The 21,026-nt window shown below is 34.1% G+C and overlaps 4 protein-coding genes across 6 annotated transcripts; 1 reads left to right on the top strand and 3 right to left on the bottom strand.

Moving 5' to 3' along the window:
* The first annotated feature begins 794 nt into the window (after positions 1–794).
* Positions 795–5,973, top strand: LOC102616455 (beta carbonic anhydrase 1, chloroplastic). 3 transcript variants are annotated; one of them, XM_052435013.1, is made up of 10 exons: positions 795–893; positions 3,822–3,883; positions 4,121–4,264; positions 4,402–4,450; positions 4,527–4,643; positions 4,745–4,798; positions 4,894–4,979; positions 5,084–5,189; positions 5,306–5,464; positions 5,745–5,973. In XM_052435013.1, exons 1-10 carry the CDS (start codon positions 822–824, stop codon positions 5,784–5,786), a joined length of 891 nt encoding a protein of 296 aa, XP_052290973.1. In that variant the 5' UTR covers positions 795–821; the 3' UTR covers positions 5,787–5,973. The 3 variants fall into 3 exon arrangements, with proteins under 3 accessions (XP_052290973.1, XP_006470326.2, XP_006470328.2); XM_006470263.4 differs by lacking the exon at positions 795–893 and adding an exon at positions 2,325–2,572; XM_006470265.4 differs by lacking the exon at positions 795–893 and adding an exon at positions 3,600–3,689.
* A 94-nt stretch (positions 5,974–6,067) lies between these two features.
* Positions 6,068–8,500, bottom strand: LOC102617151 (transcription factor WER-like). Its single transcript, XM_006470266.4, has 3 exons — positions 8,253–8,500; positions 8,014–8,143; positions 6,068–7,437 (listed from the first exon to the last, which is right to left on the bottom strand). The coding sequence occupies exons 1-3, from the start codon at positions 8,404–8,406 to the stop codon at positions 7,050–7,052; spliced, it is 672 nt and encodes a 223-aa protein (XP_006470329.2). The 5' UTR covers positions 8,407–8,500; the 3' UTR covers positions 6,068–7,049.
* Positions 8,501–10,246: 1,746 nt separating this feature from the next.
* Positions 10,247–15,225, bottom strand: LOC102617734 (protease Do-like 1, chloroplastic). The gene is made up of 8 exons (XM_006470268.4): positions 14,773–15,225; positions 14,550–14,672; positions 13,300–13,471; positions 12,699–12,736; positions 11,776–11,974; positions 11,484–11,636; positions 11,169–11,303; positions 10,247–10,490 (listed from the first exon to the last, which is right to left on the bottom strand). Exons 1-8 carry the CDS (start codon positions 15,183–15,185, stop codon positions 10,413–10,415), a joined length of 1,311 nt encoding a protein of 436 aa, XP_006470331.2. The 5' UTR covers positions 15,186–15,225; the 3' UTR covers positions 10,247–10,412.
* Positions 15,226–15,346: 121 nt separating this feature from the next.
* Positions 15,347–20,324, bottom strand: LOC102617442 (uncharacterized). The gene is made up of 14 exons (XM_015527803.3): positions 20,047–20,324; positions 19,809–19,953; positions 19,658–19,725; positions 19,500–19,553; positions 19,306–19,389; positions 19,110–19,195; positions 18,419–18,499; positions 17,626–17,756; positions 17,424–17,465; positions 16,704–16,780; positions 16,542–16,632; positions 16,377–16,458; positions 15,793–15,865; positions 15,347–15,686 (listed from the first exon to the last, which is right to left on the bottom strand). Exons 1-14 carry the CDS (start codon positions 20,133–20,135, stop codon positions 15,518–15,520), a joined length of 1,272 nt encoding a protein of 423 aa, XP_015383289.2. The 5' UTR covers positions 20,136–20,324; the 3' UTR covers positions 15,347–15,517.
* Positions 20,325–21,026: the final 702 nt, after the last annotated feature.

Raw genomic sequence — 21,026 nt, 5'->3', positions numbered from 1 at the left:
CAAGTTATAATTCAAGGAAAGGGGATTATTATTATTATTAAGGAATAAAAGTCGAATGGGGGCACAATCCTAATACTACAAGGCATACAGCAACGATCATTATGCAATACCTTCAGAATCACACTAGGTGGCGCATACCACAAAGTTAACACCAAACACTCCAAGCTCAAATTGGCTAAGGACACCATGGACCATCAGTATTAACCTTCATCTAGTGCTGCTGTGTAAAATAATGTGCAACAGTAACCCTGGATAAATTTTAAATTTGAAAGTACACTTATTGTAGAATTGTGTGGTGGGTTCTACTAAATTAAAATTAAGATTTATATATCAGTGATAAATACAGGTCTGAATTTTCATTTTAATCAAAAGGTAATTGATCGAGTTCACAATTTCAGGATGAGTTTTTCTCCGTTTTCGATCGACATTCAACTTAATTACGTAATAATCTGTGTCTAAATTAGAAATCGACCGATACTTGGCTGGTTGATCATATTCCGCGTCCAAAATCCGGATACGGAATCGGGTAAACCAAACCCAGACCCATCACCCATGTTGTTACCTATCATTAGTTTTGTGAGTTATTTCATTTAACGTTAAATTTTGCCACTTGGTTCTGCCTTCACCAACTACATGTCGAAAAAAAATGACAAAACTATGTTGACATAATGTTCTCAGTGCTCTCAACTCGGTCATCTGAACAACAAGAAATAATGTGTGTGTGTGTGTGTGTGTATATATAGAACCTGAATTGCTTATCAATAGAGGATTCAGCCATCTTAATTCTCGAGGACAAATTGTTCCAACGAGTAATTGAAAGGATGACCAATAAGCATATCTCCAATGGAAGATGGTTATCTGATTTCAGTGCTGATTTTGTTGACAAATTTCTGGTTTGTGTAGATACCACCTTTCTTCTCAATTTCCCCTCTTCCTTATACTCTTATTATTCGCATCCTTTTATTTCACCAATTCCAAAGACGCATTTTTTTCACTTTCCAGTTCTCAAACTCAAGAAATGAACCTTTTTTTTTTTGGTCATATGATGCAGTTGTAGCGTAATGCATATGTTGTGATTTCTGTGTTATGGGTTTAAATTTTTCACTTGAGGAGCCTGTTTTATTTTTTGTGAGTGTTGACTTAAGTTATGTTTTCTTTACGGGTCCGATTTATTAACTAATAATTAAGCAATACAGTTTATTTAGGATCGAATAGTCTACTAGTATAAATTGGATATCCATTATTCATATTTTATTAAAACTTCAACTATAAATTTATATTGAATTTAATTTAATTTAACATTCAACAACAACTCTCTCCGCATGAGAGTTGTCTATTTTTATTCAAAGATGATATAATGTATCGAAATTCTGTTAAACTAAATCGACCGAATTTTTTTTTTAGTTTAGGCGATGGATAAGTTCTTTTTATTTATTTATTTATTCAAGGTAAGGGTATTTCAACTTAAAATTTTGATATAAATTTTAAGTCATTAATTTCAAGCAATTTAATAAAAGATTATGAAATTTAAAAGTAACTATTCATCCGCCCTTGGATTTTTTATTCAATGACTCAGGATTTGCATCAAAATTTTTGTAAGTGAATTTTGGGTTCCCATCAATTGAACCAGCTATCAACTATTTGTATGTGCGTCTTTTCTTAACATACAAAGATGAACAGCAGGGCTGTTGCTATTTTGAAATTTGAGGTGTCAGTGTTGGTGCAGTGTATGTCCTGGTGATGGATATTTCTTTTGCAAGGATGAACAAATGGTTCACAAAATTGTTTCAATTGGAGAGGTCCCAACTGACCCAGTTTATTTTAATTATTAGAAATTCTGACCAAATCTGTCAAAATCTACAGGTAATTGACATAATAACAGATTGAGGGATCCAAAAGCTTTAGAACGGCAGCGCCACCATAGCCTTGTCTTTGAGATAGCACCTTATCTCTAATCTCTATTCTCCATCACACCCACCATTGATCACCATTTTTTTACCATTGATTCCAGTCGAGGATATCCCCCATCTCCATTCTTTCAACATCATCTTCTTGTTCTCTTACACGTGTCGCCGCTTCTAAACTCACAAAAAAAAAATTAATTTAAAAAAAAAATCTTTTTTTATCTTACAAAATGATGTGATCACATAAAAAATGTGTAGGTGATAAATTCAATTGATGATGGGACCAACATTTTCGTTGCATCTCCAACGTTCAAACCTAATCTACAACAAGAGAAGCTCTCATTCACCAAGCTTTCGCTTTTATGTTATCTAGTGTGTGTCATTTCGATGTTTGCTATATGCATGCATGTGCATGTAGTATTATTATTATTATTATTGAAACGTTACTATAAAGCTGTCAAATTCTAAAGTCCCTTGGCACAATGTCGACAGCTTCGATCAATAACTGGTGCCTTACTTCTGTTTCTCAAGCTCAATCCTCTCTCATCAAAAGCTCCACATTACGTCCCTCCATCGTTGCAAGGCTCAACTCTCCTGCTTCTCCTCCTAGCCTCATCCGAAACGAGCCCGTTTTTGCTGCACCAGCTCCTATCATCAACCCTAACTGGGTAGATACTTATCTATTCAATCTTCTTCATGATCTCTTTCACATTTTTCCTATGTCTTCATGCATTTCATGCATCTTTTTTCAGTCCGATGCATGGGTTGAGAGAATCTTGTCCATTTAACGCCAGCAAACTTTACTCTTTATTATAATTATTCGAAACTCAAGTAGTGATTCCAGCCACTAAACACATGCATCACCAGTACTAGAGCTACGCATGCAGGAGCATGCACTTGAAGCAAATTCAATTTCTTTTGCCCATTTGGCGATTTGCCATACATTGTTGCACTGCATTTACTTGAAGCAAAGTTTGGCCATTTGCCATTCATTATTATCTCTCAATTTCACAACCACTACCCGTCTCGATAGTGAAAGGTTATATCGATGTGGCATTAAGCCAATGGCTAGTGCCAATTCAGTCATGTCTTTTGCTGATGCATGTGCCCTCACCACCTGGGAATTAAAATTGATATGTTTAATGCTTGGAGACTTCGAGTGACAATTGTGTGTCATTGATTATATTTAGTAAATTTAACCATCCACATAGTTTCGCCGTATCACATGATCCACAGTCCACACACCGCAACGTTAATTAATTAAAATCTTTTTTGTTTTTTAAAAGAGCAAATATATTCATATCTGAACTACCAATTAATCGCATACAACAATATGATAATTTTAAACTTTGCATCTTATCCTTTCAGGATTTGAACTCGAAAAGATAGGAGGTCGAAAAAATTTAAATCAATTTTTTAACTTCTTTTTTTTTAAGATTTAAATTATGGTGGCTAATTAAATAAAACTACTTAAAAACCGTTATGACATATAATTGGAGTCGATATTTCAATAATATAATAATTGCATAATTGAAATATATGATTTTAATTGTAGATAGACAATATTTATACTCAAGACATTTTCGTCATTTCCTCTGCACAACAATAACATTGAACCTCTTGGTTTCCTTACTCATCCTACTCCTTAACTGAACCCCAAATCTCTCTCGGTCCCGGACAATGCGTTGTTCGTTTAATATTTTCTCTATTCTTCATCGACTAATTTGAAAGCCTAAGCTAAAGATTGAAAAAAAAGAAAAAAGAAAAAAAAATATTCTAATTAATGTACGTGCAGCCAATTAATTACATTTTTCTAATTTAATTCTTGTTTGTTTGAGTTAAAACTTATTAAAGGAATCATTAACTTTGAATACGTTTTTCGTTTCTAATACTTTTGTTTTGTCGGGTAATTTACAGAGGGAAGACATGGCAAATCAGTCGTACGAGGAAGCCATTGAAGCTCTCAAGAAACTTCTCAAGTAAATTAACTAAACCTTTGTCTTTCATCTAAATTCTATTCATATTTTCATACTCACAAATTGCACACGTGGACTCCCTGGTCATGAGAGAGTGGTACCAGCATTTATTGTTAATTTTCAACTCACTCCACTCCAACATGTTATGAGAAGTGCTTAAAACGTAAGACTGATGATATTCAGGCAAGCAAAATTGATATAATGCTGATTCTGACATGCTGTTGGTTGGGGTAATTCCAGGGAGAAGGAAGACTTGAAACCTGTTGCTGCTGCAAAAGTAGAGCAGATTACTGCGCAGCTACAGACTCCATCTGACACCAAAGCATTTGATTCCGTGGAGAGGATCAAAGAGGGCTTCATTCACTTCAAGAGAGAAAAATACGAGTAATTTATTTAATTAATTAATTCTCTTCGTAGATAATTATTTTTTTAGTACGGTTAAATAGTGATTATTTTAAAAGATACAACATTATCGAACTGGGACCGACCTAATGCGTTAATTTATCTAATTGTTTCTACAGGAAAAATCCAGCTCTGTACTCTGAGCTCGCCAAAGGCCAAAGCCCGAAGGTATAAAATGTCGTAACGTTTTTTTTACCACATGGCTTATAATTTTCTAATTACTTTTTTCTTATAATCTTTGCAGTATATGGTATTTGCCTGCTCAGACTCCAGGGTTTGCCCGTCCCATGTGTTGGATTTTCAACCTGGGGAAGCTTTCGTGGTTCGCAATGTTGCTAACATTGTTCCACCCTATGATCAGGTCACCATTTTTTAGCCCATTTCATTTATATTTTGCTTGAATTTATTTCATTTTGAAATAATTTTTTTTTTTTTTTTTTTGGGGATTCTCTGCTTTCACAGACTAAATATGCTGGAGTTGGAGCTGCTGTCGAGTATGCAGTTTTGCATCTCAAGGTGATTAAATTGAATTGATAATATATATATAGTTTTAATCTCAGCATATATTGGAGTCTATTAATTTATCTGAGTGTCGATTAATTTTGCTACAGGTTTCAAACATTGTGGTCATTGGGCACAGCGCCTGTGGTGGCATCAAAGGACTCATGTCTTTCACATTTGATGGAAACAACTCCACGTATGGCCTCATCTGTAAACTAATCATTCATACATGTTTGAATCAAAATACAGTGATTAACAAATAATAATTTTTGCCAATCGGTTGAAACTTGAAACATTTAGCGATTTCATTGAAGACTGGGTGAAAATTGGCATCCCTGCCAAGTCTAAGGTGTTAACAGAGCATGGTGACAAGCCTTTTGGAGACCAATGCACATACTGTGAAAAGGTTATTAATTAACTTACTATTAGCAGCTACCTTATTTATTTCTCCATCTACACTGCTGCTCTGTTGAAATTTCGATTTTTTCTGAAGCAAATAAAAATGTAAACTGCAATATGCAGGAGGCGGTGAATGTGTCCCTCAGTAATCTGCTAACGTATCCATTTGTGAGAGAAGGCTTGGTGAACAAAACTCTGGCACTCAAGGGTGGTTACTATGATTTCGTTAATGGATCATTCGAGCTCTGGGGTCTCGACTTTAGCCTTTCTCCTCCACTCTCCGTATGAACATCAACCGATATATGATATCAGTGACCTCATCTTTGTTCTCTTTATTACCATGTGATCTACTTTTATCTCCCTTTCTTCCCATGTGTACTCTTGTATGTTTTATTGAGCTGCAATTTACAATAAACTTACGATGAACATCGGCTTCTACTTCTTTTAACAATAAATGGACAGTGAAATTTCCTTTTTCATTTTTCCGAGAAATTCGTAGACATAATACACTACAATTGGAATTATTCATGGCTGCATTTTTCTTCTTTGTTTGTTCTGTTAGGTTAAGGATGTGGCCACGATCCTACATTGGAAGCTCCATTGATATGCATAGAGGTCATCACTGCAAATGTCAACTGAGGTTCTCTGGATCAGTCTGTGTTTATGAAAAAATGAAGTGGGTTGTATAGACAGAGTCCTGTTGGGGAATCCTGCAACTGAATTATTCCTATTCAGTCTTAAAGTTACTTAACATGCTTCTAGCTTATAATTTCACTAGTCAGTTGATTCAATTATGGTATTAGAAGTAACCTAGAAGTAAATTAAAAGTAATATTAGAAGTGGAGAAACCTGGAAATTAACATCATTAGCATTATAAGTATAGCCTCACAGGTCAATTGATCAAAATATATACAAACAATGCCTTGTAAAGAAAAGAAGACCAACATTATGCGATTAACTTTTATCAGCCATATGTTCATTAAAAGATACACAGTTATGTATCACCGTCTGATCTTGATACTTTAGCATCTGAGTCATAAAGTTTATAGATACCATATTCAGTATAGGCTTAGTTGATCTTCTTTGATCATGGGGTCTGATTTCTAAAGAAGGAAAATGTGGGCCTGTTTGATATTGCAATATTAATCCCAGTCTTTGCTCTGCGACTCTACGAGTCTGTTTAAAAGTTGATCATATTAATTTTGAGCATGGAAATGTTAAGACAGTGTCATGAATTGATTTGATGCACTGGCTGCAGCTTGCCCTCGTTGTGGCCACTGCATTTAGTGTGTTTGAGTACTAGATTTTAATGAATTGACTTTGCATGTAAGAGTGTGCGCACTACGGCAGAAACCTGAAAGAGAAGACAGCTGAACTTGAAATTAGCAAAGTGAATGCCTTTTACCGAAAGAATGTGAATGGCCAGAGCTGCATGAGTCCATTATTAATCCTTTCCAGAGCTGCACGTGTAATGTTTCACTCACTCACGTTTATATAGCTTCTTCTGAGAAAAATACACGTGGCGCAAGATATAAGTAAATCATTCTCTGTCTGAACTCATTTGTATAAAGATAACTCATTCTCAACCATACATATTATTAATAGCTATCACTGATTGACACATCATACAAGGTCTTAAAATGCTCTGATGTGAGAATCCCAATTCATTATTCAAGCTTTGAAATCAGCAACAAAAACGCAGAATAAATACTATTAACTTCAGAAATGATGTATGTATGATATATATATATATATATATATTGATTATTTCTTCTGAATCATCAACTGGATAGGATATAGATCTGAAGTCTAGTAACTGGTCCTCAGAACAGCTAATTAAGTTATAAACAATGTCAACAAGCAGACATCAAATCAATGAGTACCCATCCACGAACCCCTTCATCGTAAAAAAGGTTCCTAAATCCAAATCATCATCACAAGAATTCCATAAAGAGTTGATAAAACTTTCATCCGTGGTATTTGATTCTTGTGTGCCTGATCCTGAGACGTTAACAGCTTTCTGGGTTCCATTATCTATCGAATAACTTTTAGTATTTTCATCACAAGGATCTATAATTGCATTGGCATTTTGATCAGTAATCGGTTGTATTTTCTGAGATTGAGTTAGGCTAGGAGAATCACCAACTCCGCGAGTTTGGTCTTTGATCCCCAGCTTCTTGCTTAAATGAGAATTCCAGTAATTCTTCACTTGATTGTCAGTTCTTCCAGGCACTCGTTTTGCAATTAAGGCCCACCTAATATGAATGAAATAAATGTTAAAGGACATTAACTGATAAGTACATCAAGATAAAATTAGCAGTAACTTAAATCAACAAAAGAGTTGTTCTAAACAAGTTAAATTTAGTTGTCAAATATTTTTGAGTTGTTGGAGAAAACTCTTAGATTGATGCAAGTCACATTATTGTATAACTTAGCCACACCCAGATAAGGTTTCTAGTGCACTATTTGATACTTAATAATGCACCTGCCATGATTCAGTATTTGTCACAGAGCTAGGATTCAAAATGATGAAGAAATAATAGAATCAAAGTTGAATGGACAAATGAGCAACAAAATCCAGAAGGGAGCCAGGATTAACTAGTATGTAAGCATCTATTAATTACACTATAGTTATTTCATCCAAAAATGAATATCAGAAAAAATCAAACACTGTGCCTTTACTGAGAAAAGGTATCAAACTCCCTCTTTATCTAGTAACTTAAACAGGTATCAAGTCTAGGAAGTTCATCCTGAAAAGCAAATATACTATTGCTGCAATATGGTTAAATGAAAGAAAAAAAGAAAAAGTCAGAAAATTGACATTAAAGAACCTGTTTCCAAGGAGCTTATGGAGTCTAATGATGAGATCATCTTCTTCCTCAGTGAAGTTGCCTCGGTTCACATTTGGGCTCAGGTAGTTCATCCACCTTAACCTACAACTCTTCCCACATCTCTTCAAACCTACATCCAATTAATAAATATCACATATAAAATAAATAAATAAATAAATAAAGAAGAACAAATTAAACAAAGCTTATAATAATAATAATAATAATAATAATAATAATGCCTGTTATCTTGGCAATACGATTCCATTGTCCTTTGCCATGAACCTTCACGTAATCAACCAGTAGCTTGTCTTCTTCCACCGTCCATAAGCCTTTCTTGTAATATTGATCATCATGTTTCTCTTCTTGCCCTTCTTTTGCTTTTGTTTTTGTCATTGTCACTGCTGCGAGAGAATTAATTGCCAGTATCTGTTGCGTAGCTTTTTTGCACTCGACACTTCTACGAAATGACGACCTTCTATTTATTTATATATACACTCTGCTTACTGACTAACTGATGATGATGGAATATTAGTAACATTATATTATATAATATTATTAAAAAAAAAAACTTTAAATAATTCTGATTTTTGGATGAGTTACTACTCCCCAGAGTTGGCATGGCACACATCTTGATACATTTGACGTTCGTGGATTCATCAATGATTCTTTAATTTATTACAACATTGATACCAGCAATGCTTTTTTTTTTTTAATTTATTTTTCTTGCTCTTTTTCTATATTCATTTCTCTTTACATAAGGGTTTGCTTTTCTTTTTCTTTTTATTTTTTTTAAGGTAATACTAAATTATTTCTATTCAAACTAATGTAGCATCACTATAAATAATATTATTTAGAAATTTTGTATTGTGTCATTAATAGGAGAAAAACTTAGATGAGACAAAAATCACCACTATAATACTACTATTACATGCGCTAGAGTAGTAGGTTCAAAAGGAAAACCATTAGTGGATTCATTATAGGACCATACGGTAGTAGTAAGCTTGTCTAATGCTGTTTTGTCATGAGGTAGCATTGCAAATCTAAAAGTAGACCACTAATGAATTCTACTGTTGAATTCATAGAATTTTTATATGGAAAAGTTAATAGAACTCATGTCTGCCAAAACATCACTGGACATACTTATATTTAAGTGGTGAGTCTATCTCATCCAAGTTTCTATGTGTCAATTTTCTTTCATTAAAAACTGTTCTAGTTTTGGCCACCCCGTTGCCACCCCGTTCTTGCCAGTTAAACGAAATCGGATAGGACCATTTGTTTCTGCACCATGGTTCTGTATAAGTTTTAATTGGGTAGTTACTGCCGGCTGCCTTTTAATGGTCAAGCAGAAATCTGTGCAAAAGTGGCTATTTCTTTATTTGATATCACTTTCATTTGCACTTGAATTATCAATAAAATATTATTATTATCATTAGGAGCTTGCTCCCTTACACCTGCGGCAAGGTGCAGCTCTCTCACAAACTTGGCCATGAATCTCACTTGAGCTCACGGCGGGTACTGTTTGCGTGAGAAGACTACACCTTACGGTAGCTGTAAAGTAGTCCTCTTGTTATTGTTATTATTATTAATTTTGAGTGAAAAGTAAAACCACTAAAATAGTTAAATTAAAAAAAAAAAATTCCTTTAGTAAAATACTCAAGAGTTAGGTTCTTTTGAGGTTCTGAAAGGTTTCTTAAAAATTTCTAAGATTTTATACCGTGTATGTATTTAAAATCGCGTGTGATCAAAACTTACATTTTACTTCAGAAAAAACTTGCTCAAATCATGAGAGAACTCCAATCCCACTCACTCCTATTTAATAGCTTTAGGCATGTAAAATAAACCCTAAAATTACTTGGCTCGTAGAATTTGTCAAGCTTTGGATACCATCATACAAATTAGGCCTAAGTGAGGAGAAAATAATTGAGCGACATTGCAGCTTGGGCAGCGTGTTACCCTTCATCAATATCATTTACAGCCTTTCACTTGAACACCACCCACTTATATCGGGCGGTGAAGCCATGAGAATATAAAAAGTTATATGAACAATGAATGAATCATTTAATCATTATATGCACCTAATAATCAATGGGCAGACTGACCATGTTGACTTGCCAAAGACAATCAAGATCCTCTACCAATTTTGAATAGTTGGTCTTTGTTAAGAAATGAGGAACTCTAATCGGAAAATTTCATGTAATCTGTATTTTGTCTTTTCTAAAAGTAGGATGAAAAATGAGATGACAATTTAGCTTATCAATTTAGTGGAATCTTGATATTACAATTGCTGAAATATGTACAAGAAAAGACCAGTTTTGGTAAAACAATTGATGCACAACTACAATGGCATTTTTATGGTATATGTGCTACACTTAAATATACAAACCCAACCTTTTGGCATATTAAGTCTCATCTGGTTTTGGTTCAAGTTTTACCGGAATCTTCTCCTTCTGATCTCCGCGCAATACCTCAACAATCACCTGATATCAAACAATTCATAGTGTTATACACGGACGAATAAACAAATTAGCAATAATATTACAGAATATTAAGACCCATCTTTCACTCTTGATACTAATGTATATATCATTCCTGAAGCAGCTTAGATATTAGACTATAACAGTACAGTTAAAAACTTTATTACAGTAGCTTCTGTCCACCATAACTTCAAGGGAAACAGTTCTCTGAGACATAACCACAGAGCATCTGTCTAACAGGTCTTTCTTCCGACCACAATAGCCTAAGATTGTCACTCAGCACTGGTGGTTGCTTTATACCTTGTAACAATAACTACAAGAAAGTTAAGTAAAGAGGCAAGAAGAATAGAATCAGAGGTTGAATTAATTTTTCTTTTACCAGTGTTAGTATGGTCCAGTGCCTCTCACATCCCATAAAATATAGAATCATCCATCAAAACTATGATAAAAAAATAAAAAAGGAAAAAATAAAACAACGTGTAGACCTTCAAATTTAGGAGAATTTTTTTTCCACTTTCTTAAATTTTATCACTTGACAAAGCACATTAGACTCACCAATCTCATTCTTATCGAAATCGAAAATCCCTTTATGAAAACTAGAAATTATCTGAGACTGCTCCCAAGTTCTCCACCAAGAAGAAAGGTAACATGAGTAAGTCAAAGAAATGTAAAACAAGATACCTCATCTCCAACTTTACATTGGTCAAGAATTCTGTACAAGTCGCTGCCATTGGAGACCTTTTTTCCATTCACAGATGTTATGATGTCACCCAAAATAAGTCTGCCATAGGCATCGCGTTTGGTTGATAGCAAGCCCTATAGATAAAGATTGATCAGTTGTACTTGTGTGAAACCTTTAACTAATCTGAAAATCAGGTGAAAAGAAATATCTAGCCTAGTATTTTATCTAATAGAATATTAGTTTATTTATACAGGAGGAAAAAAGGAAAAAAATAGGCCAATAAAAAAAGGAAAAAAGAAAGAAATTAGGCATACTGCTTTGCCAGCAGGACCGTTTGGAGGAGCATCTAAGACGAGCACTCCACTTACACCTAACTGCTCCACAGATTGATCAGGTGCGAACTTAATCCCTAAAATAGGTCGTGTGACCTTACCAAACTTAACTAGTTGATCGACAATGCCATTTACCTGGATAAATAAGAATATAGATCACTAAACTTCTCTCGGGCATTAAAAGAAATATAAGTTTGTTTCTCAAGTTTACAATTAGAATAGATACAAAGTTCTCTCCAACAAAACCAAAACCAAGTTCACGATGATAACTCACAGTGTCAACTGGAATCGAAAATCCAACACCAGAGGATGCACCAGATGGAGAGTATATAGCTGTATTTATTCCAATTAGGCTTCCTGAACTATCTAAAAGTGGCCCTCCACTATTACCAGGATTAATGGCCGCATCAGTTTGTATAACATCCTGAATTGGACGGCCAGTGGCTGCAGAACTGATTTCCCTACGAAGCCCACTACAGCGAAGATAAAGAATACATTAGCAAATGACATAGTTTAATGCATAGGCCAATAAACATTCATATCTTGAATTTATTGTTACATTATAGATTGATGATGGATAAATGAGGTGACACAACCAATATATAGAAAAGAAAGTGGAGAACAAAATCCGGCTCTATCAAGCTAAAATGATCCTACTAAATAAACCTAACTCGTCCCAGATCATAAGGTATTAATTTGACTTATATGCTTCCTAAAAAATTATTGGTACATATATGAAGAAGAGAATTGCTTAATTGCTAATTTGTATGGAACTTCTTCTCTACCTACATATATAAACTTCTAATCTTGTTAGTAACATATGCAGTTCTTTTTCGAAGCCTTCCAATCAATATATATAGAGCCCAATTAGTAAGTCTGGCAGAGGATTCTAGTCCATCTCAGTTTTTTGTACTTTTTGATAGAAATATAAATTACATACTATTTTCCTTTATTTATTTTCTTTTTGGTTTGTGGGGGGGGGGGGGGGGGGCTCCACAAATAATGAAGGGCAAAATTGGAAACGAAACAATACAAAACAAAAGAAATCATTTCAGCAAATTGTAAAAGCATTAAAATATAATTCCAGCAGCAAAACATGGCTGATTGACCTAAACTTACAACGAAATTTCAAATGTAGTAATATTATAAAGACGTCAAATATACTTGAGGTAAGAATATAAACTTTCATGTAGTTACCTGATCACGCCAGTTGTAAGGGTATGGTCGAGTCCAAACTGCAAACAAAAATATGGACACAGGAATGAGATTTTCAACTAAGAAGAACTTATGAAACTTATATGCCATGATCAGGATATTATGGCAAAGTATCAATCAAAAGCTTCTATGTCAAGTTAAAAGTGGGAACCAAATTTATATGGAAATCAAATCTTCAGACTGTGTAGAAAACAACAATGACAGTCGATGCCTTTAGAAAACTATCAGAATTCAGACATTACGAAATAGTCCTGATAAATGAAAAAGCACTATACTGATCTTCTAGGCCATCTTCTTGAAAACAATTTTGGCCTTAAAGTGGAGAGAGAGAGAGCATTCAAATACTGCTTTATTTCAAAATAACTCCTCAAACATCTTAATTGAAACATCCACATTTTCAAAGGTAACTAATTGTCTTCCCAGTAGATAAAAACTTGATGATATTTTTTATAATTCTGCATGCCACTTAGTTTGATCTGGGGATCACTACTGATCATCTCCAACGCTTATGTAAAAAGAAAGACGTTATCCAACTTTGCCATTGTATATAATATTCAGCAAGTAAATGGAAGACCATACTTACGGGGTTGCCAATAGCATATACTTTCTGACCAACAAGCAAGTCTGCAGAGACACCAATAGGAATAGGTCTTAATTTATCTTTCGGTGCATCAATACGCAACACAGCAACATCCTTGTCTTGGTCAAATCCAACAATTTTCGCATCATAAGCTGATTGATCAGCAAAAGTGACCCTGTAAATCACTAGCGCAATTAATCACGAAAGCCAAAAGTAACGACATCCCAGAATCTACTGCAAAACATTACTTTAACTCAACATGTATTACCACAAAGAAACTCATGCATCAAGGAAGCACGGTCATTCAGCTTAAAGACTAAATATAGGGATGGCAAAATGTCGGGCTCGAGGCTTGGCAAAGCCGGAGTCCAGTCCAAGCATGTCCTTTATTGGGCCAAGCATAAAGCCCAAATCTTATATTTTGCAATTTTTTTTAAAAAAAATGCACTATTACATAATTATAGATTATAAATTTTTTTTTATTAGATTAAGCTTTAAAATTTGGGCTTAAAGTATTTTAAACTTTAAATACAAGTTATGAATTGGTTAAATAAACATTAAAATATTATTTTAATTAAAATAAAATATTGTTTAATTTTAATGTATTTATCCGGCTTTTGGGCAGCCTGGCCCGACTATTAAGAAAACATGCCCTAGTCAGGCAAATCCTGATCTGAAACACCTGAGCCGAGCATTTTTGCCATCTCTAACTAATTACATTGAAATTCACTTTGCACAAAACACAAAGTCATGCTACGCCATAGAAAATAAAAAGAAACAGGTTATTATCAAGTATTATTCCCAACAGGATCTAAGAAGGATGTCCTCGCCCTTAAACATGTAGATTTTAGATCCAGACTTACACCATTACACCAAGGCAATGGCTTCTTAATCATCCTGCTACATGTAATCAATATTATTATAATGAGCTAATAACTAGTGAGAAAAGTTGTGTGATATCACAGCACTGCTTGCAGGGCCAGCATTTACAAAGCTGATTTAATTCATTTTTAAATAGAATCATCATTTGCCCTCTTGCCTCGTAGTGTGAAGGATTATGGAGGTACTACTTCAATGTCCATAACAGCATCCAATGTCAGGCCACCAAATTTATTTGTTTTAACAAGAAACTAAGATATATGTAAATTAAGGAAACTTTAATCCACATACGCTATGTTTCCAAACCAAGGGGAAAATGACAGTTGCACAGAAATAAAAAACAATAAAAAAAAAATGAAAGAAAGAAAACCAACCTGATATCAGAAGCACCACGAATCACATGATAATTGGTGACAACGTGACCTTTGGAATCCCAGACAAAACCCGAACCGGATCCTTGTGGGACCTCCAACACATCCAGTGTAAATGCATCCTGCCTACAACATTATTAATAATTTGATCAGCAAACCAAATTTCAACTTAAAATTCTTGAAAGAACTACATTTTAAATTAAGTTAAATTTAATAATAATAATACCTGGCAGCAAGATTGGTGATATTAACAACAGAAGGAGTGTTCTCTTGAAAGAGACGAACGGTAGCGAGTTCGTCGGTTTGAAGCTTACGTTGCGGAGTGACGACGAAAGCCGACGCGGAATCAACGTTGGAGAAGAGGAGAGTGAAAGATAGAACCACAGAACCGCAGAATACGAAGAGTGATTCAAAAGCCGAAGAGGCGGAGGATGACGGCTTAGTGAACAGTAACAGCTTTGAGACAATTGAGCGAGTGGCGGATGTTGTTGGAGAGTTGCTGCAGCAAATGATAGTAGCAGCAGTGGCACGTGCCCGTGATGGTCTGAGAGGGAAATTGTGTTTATTGAGCGGAGCTAGCGTCGTGTTTGGGGAGCGAGAGAGTAAGAACGTACTGGAAGAAATGAGTGAATAAGCCATCTTCTGGCTTTCGACCCAAGGGATTAACGATTATGGTTGATAATCCTTCTACCGTTGTCTCTCTGGGCCCCATACTGCCCCCTGTTGGGCAATCTTTGATGATCACGCTTTCATCTCATTGGATAGCCACATTTTTTTTTTGGCCAATGGAAAAAATAAAATAAAATAACAGACAGATTTAATATTATTAATTTTAAAATTATTTTTTAAAAATGAATTAATCATATAATTTTTAAGAGCGGAAGAATGATCTACAGATCAAAAGACAATTTCCTCTAACGGTGTCGTGCTGCAAAATTTTCTTTCTTAGAGAAGGGATAAAGAATAGCAATTTACAAAATTTTTCCCAATGGCCTTAATTCCTTGGGTAATCCTTCAAAATTTCCGGCATTTACATCTGATTGTAGCATGGGTCTCCTGCCTGTTTTCCATACCATACCCTCTGCCAGGTGCTCTTTGCTCGGTGTCAGCATTACAAAATTTGGATCGGCTCTTTGATAACTGCAAGATACAGAGCTCCATTACATGTCAGAATAAACAACATTGACCCGGAGATGCTGAAGATTATATATGTGATTGAGAGATGACAATAAACAGACTAATATACCTTGCTTCTCGAAGATTTTCAACTCGTATGCCAAATCCATATGATGTCTTTCCAACAACTCGGTCTTTAGTAGCTGCAACATAATAGGTGTTTACAGATATTCAATGTCTTTCATCGTATTTGTCATTTTTATTATTCACAAACAAGTTTCTAAGTCGCAACAGGTACACATGAAAATGACTACAAGTTTAAACAAGAAACAAATTTCCTACTGAGCTTAATTTGAGACCAACAAGAAGAAAATGAAAATCTTTGAGAAGCTCCTTGATAAAAACCTAAGTCAGCAACAGAGTTTAGATAATTTTATTTCTCCAACCATCATGTACAAAGTATGCTCAAGTGACATAATCACAGACAGAATGAAAACCGTGGGAATGCCTGCATTGGGGGTTTCCATGGAATATTTGAGAATTCACAGGAAAACCTAAAGGTTTTGTAAGAAAATACTACTGATGGAATGTTGAATACAGTAAAGATAGAATCCCATAATTGCTTGCAGGTTAGGTTCATGAATCCCATTGACATGACCAATTAAAAGGAAACCTTGAAATGGAAGAATGAAATTATACACCAGCTAGAGATACCTGAAATGCTGAAAGTGAAAGAAGGTTTCCACCATGACTTAAATGCCATCGCTACTGATGAGCTGAGAGGTCCGACCTTTCCCTGCAAAGAAAAAATGTGGATATTTCATTGGAGCTGAGGTAGTGATGTGATCCATACTTCAAGCACAAGATTATTAATACAACCTTCAGCAAGAAGTTTTTATTGGCCTGCCAGGATGCAGCCACCTGAAAGGAGGATTCCGGGATGTTGTTTGCTGTTTTGGCATCATCAATCCTTTAAAACATGATTGTATTAATATCGGGTGTCAAGAAATTGATTATAAATTATTTATTTACTGGAAATACCTTGTCTGCAACTCAAAGCCAAAGTCAATATAATTTGTAATTCCAACTATTTCATCTTCTTCAAGAGGATTCTTCACCTGTTTAGTTTTGGAGCAGTTCAAAGATTTGTCAGTACCGAATTGCAAAACTAGACAACAAAAAACCACCATCAAGGATACTAATGGAAAAAGATAGCAAGAATCATAATTATACTGCAACAAAACAGAAATTATCTTCTACTGGCATGACATCACATGGACCAGCTTCCTAGAAGTAGGCCAAATAGTTTAAGCAAATCATTAAAATTGTGAGAATTTAGCTTCAAATTGCATAACCATACAATGAGTTCAAGTACATTACTCTAAATCCTTGATTCCCAGTATCTTAGAATAAGGTGCATGTGCATAAATCTCTCCTCAAATTATATAATATTTTAATGTAGCAAATTTCACATTGAAAAGAGACTTGGTAGATGATTTGACATATTTCTATTCCTTCTTCTACATAAATCAAACATATTGCAAGTGAGCATTCCAAAATTATGTTAGCAGATAATTCAATGAAAACGAGTATTTCAAATGAATTTAGGTTGATATCTACTCTTGCAATGTGCAAAAAAAAGGAACCATATGTTGCCCCCAAAAAAAAAAAAAAAAATTACACACACACGCATCACGTCAATGCAGATACAGAAATGAGAATAAAGACTCAAAAGACAAAAGATGACATGAGGAATCATACCCGTCTTTGGACAACCACGTGTTGATAGAATGAGGCAATGAACTGCAGTTGAAACTTAGTATAAATTTTCACTCAAAAGTAACAAATAAACATTTTGAAACATTTGATGAGTAGTAACAGAAAACTTTTAGGAATGATAAACAAACTTGCCGGGAGAAAATGCAGATCTAGAAATAAATTAAGAAGCACTGAGAAGACTAACCACCGAACTTTTAGCAAGTTCAAGGCCAAAATTGAACGAAGGGCTCAATGGACTGCCTGATCCAACTCCATATCCAATAGCATAACTCCAATTCATTAAGTTTTTATATTTTGCATCTTCTTTGCCTCCATCTAACAACGAAGTGAACAATAGAAGTGAGTCCTATTGAAATTTTTCACTACCAGCTAAAGAGATCCCTCCAGCTTATCATCTAAGCATACCGCATGAAACATTTTTTCATGAAGTACTTGTAGCGAGAACTCAATTAGAAATATGAATTGAGAAATTTCAAGCACGAACTCCAAACCTAATGATTATACTAGTAGCATTACTCTCAATGAGAAATTTCTAGTATGAACATATTTATTTTCAGAAATGAAAGGGGAAGAAACAAAGGTTAACAAATTTTTACTTATTTGTTCAGATATACAAAACACAGGAGTATAGCTGAATTTTACTCAAGACTGAACAGACAATTGTTCAACTTGAAGAAGTTAATCATAAATTTAACTAACAAATGTAACAAACAGAGCAACTTATAACTTGCAAAATATGAACAGCAAGAACTCAAAACCTAATGATTACATCTTAGCATTACATTCAGTGAGAAATTTCAAGCATGTATACTTCAGAAAAGGACAGGGAAAGACACAAACACAGGACAACAAAATTTATTCAATACTGAAGAGACAATTCTTCAACTTCAAGAAATGAATCAGAAATTTATCAAACAAATGTAATGGACTAAGCTTGAAGTTCTCTACAAAAAGAAGCTAATCAGTGAGGAACTTACACTGTGGCTCATACTGCACCCCCACAGTAAGCCTTCCCATCTTGCTTACCAGCCATGCATTCTTAGGCAACTCATCTTTCACTGCAAAGGAAAGCAATGTTCATCTTGTCAGTAAAATTAAAAAAAAAAAAAAAAAAAAACCCCTAAAATCTCACAACAAGAGCTGAAGCAAAATAGACAGGAACAAGGGTAAATGAATTTGCATTTGATTGGGAAAAGTGAAATGGGACAGGGGGCGAAGGACTGAAAGTAAATTAGTTTTATATCCATTTTTGTAATAAATTTGAATTTTGTACAGCTGGACATAAGTTTTGAAGGAAACCTTGCAAATAAAAGAGAACCATTTAAAAATTTGCCAGAGACCTGCCGACAACAAACTTCTACACAATGCATGCATAATAATACCAGGATTGATTTATGAGTAGTGCTATAATACAAATGAAGCTGAGCATTAATCAACAAAAAATTGATATAATTTAAATGGAACAGAAAAATGCATAACTTGTTGAAAATGAATTTGTTCTAAACAAAAGGGTAGAGGTACATGCAAAGTCATATATACTACTCTAAAAATTCCTTAGAGCCCAACAACAGCAATGATTGCACAATAACTATAACCTACGGAACCAAGACTTCAATAGCCAAACGTTCAAGAGACAGAGATTCAATTACATAAATTCTGGTCACATACTTGCAAAGGGCATAAGCATGGCCCCAAAAGACAAATTTCCAGTTCCATATCTCAATCCCATGACACCATAATCTTCAGAAGATATTCTGCAAAACACATTAAGCTTGTCAGCGAGCATTCATCTTGTAAGTCACAAGTATTTGTACAAACAAGATGAGGAATCCAAATAAGATTGTTTGACTGATTAAAAATGCACCTTTTCTTCATCAGTAATGGAATAGTGCCAAATGCTCCAAAGCCCCATTTTGGATAGTAAGTACTAGACCTTATCCGTAAAACACTACAACAACAGCACAACAAGCAACATTTAAACAATTTCGTCTCTGGAAGCAAGCAACCAATAAAATAAATCGATTAAACACTTTTACTTCAAACTAAACAGTTCCTTACGGGTCAGAGTTTGATACGAAAAGGTCCATGAACGTATGAGGATCATCCAACTCCCTGTTCATAGAATCAAAGCATTAAAATGTACAGGTTAATAGCATTTTCATAGCCTTCATTACACAACCTTGCAAAGCAAAGCCAAATTAAGAAAAATGGAACACCTTTGCCATCGAAACAGAGCATTTCCCACAATATTCTCCTCAGGTTTATGATCAAGTGGACCAGAAACCTGCAGCATAAAATATAAATAAATAATTTTTTAATTAATTAAAAGAATATTTCAATGGTGTTAAAAAAAAAAAAAGGAATTACAGTTGCAATCATATCGACATGAGGATCATCAATAGGCTTCAACATAATTCTGGTGCTAAAATGCCTTGCTTCTTCAAAATAATCGTCAAAGAGACACTTCAAAGCTAGCTTCGCAAACAACATATTATATGACGACTCCAACATCCTGCCTCAACTCAATGCGTTAACTTTTTTTTTTTTTTCAAATTTGTTTGTCACCTAAAATTTATTGGTCAAAAGAATTGAGCTGCAACCTTACCTGGTACGGGCTGCGAGAGGAGGAAAATCGAAGAGTGGCGGCACCAGTACCATCGGCGGTGGAGGCTCTTTGTTCATCCAATTACCCATATTCTTTTGTAATTTTGTTTAATTTTTTTTTCTGTCTCCGAATTGAACAACGAGGAGGAGAAGGAAAGGTTGTGATAGCTAAAGGTTATGGCTTAACCGGTAACCGAAAGTTCGCTCACGCTTGTACGACGGTTTCAACTCTCCCGACAACAGCGACACTACTTCAGTGACGTGGCACTATCCGATGATTGAAACAATAGTGATATGGCAGTTTGTTAATACAATGGTTAAAATTATGAGTTACCATATCCATACGAAAACACATAAATTTTATAAATTACACGTAAGATTAATAAAAGTAAGATTAATAAATAGAAGATAAAGTAAATAAATTTATATAAGATTATTAATTATAAAAAAAAATTAACATGATTTATACATAATTTTAGTAAAGAAATATTTTATTCATTTACTTTAATTAGGCAAAGAAAAAAAATTATTCATTAATTGAAATAAATATTATTAAGCAAGTTAATTAAGTGAAATATTTATTTGATGTGGATCAAATCTATCTATCTATATATATATATTAGTATAAATTAAATTTGATTTTGAGTATATTGTGTAGTTTAGAGATCATTTGGGGGTTATCGTTGAGATGTAAAATTATGTCATCTTATAACAGTTTTGAAAAATATTAAAATAATAGTTTTTTAAATTTAAATTTTAAGAATAAGTTTTATCCTTAATAAAAATATCACATATATTACAGAAATGCAAAACTAAGATTATTCAATTTAAATATAAAATCAGTAAATATATAAGATAATCAATCTTATAATGAGCTTTTATTTTACATTTGTAAATTTTTTCAGTATCTCTTATATTAATTTACTCATAAATGCAAAACTAACATTATTAAATTTGAATACAAAATCAGTCAATACATAA

The sequence above is a fragment of the Citrus sinensis genome, chromosome 2 (genome assembly GCF_022201045.2).
Source record: "Citrus sinensis cultivar Valencia sweet orange chromosome 2, DVS_A1.0, whole genome shotgun sequence".
Taxonomy (NCBI): Eukaryota; Viridiplantae; Streptophyta; class Magnoliopsida; order Sapindales; family Rutaceae; genus Citrus; species Citrus sinensis.
This window is presented reverse-complemented; position numbering and strand designations above follow the sequence as displayed.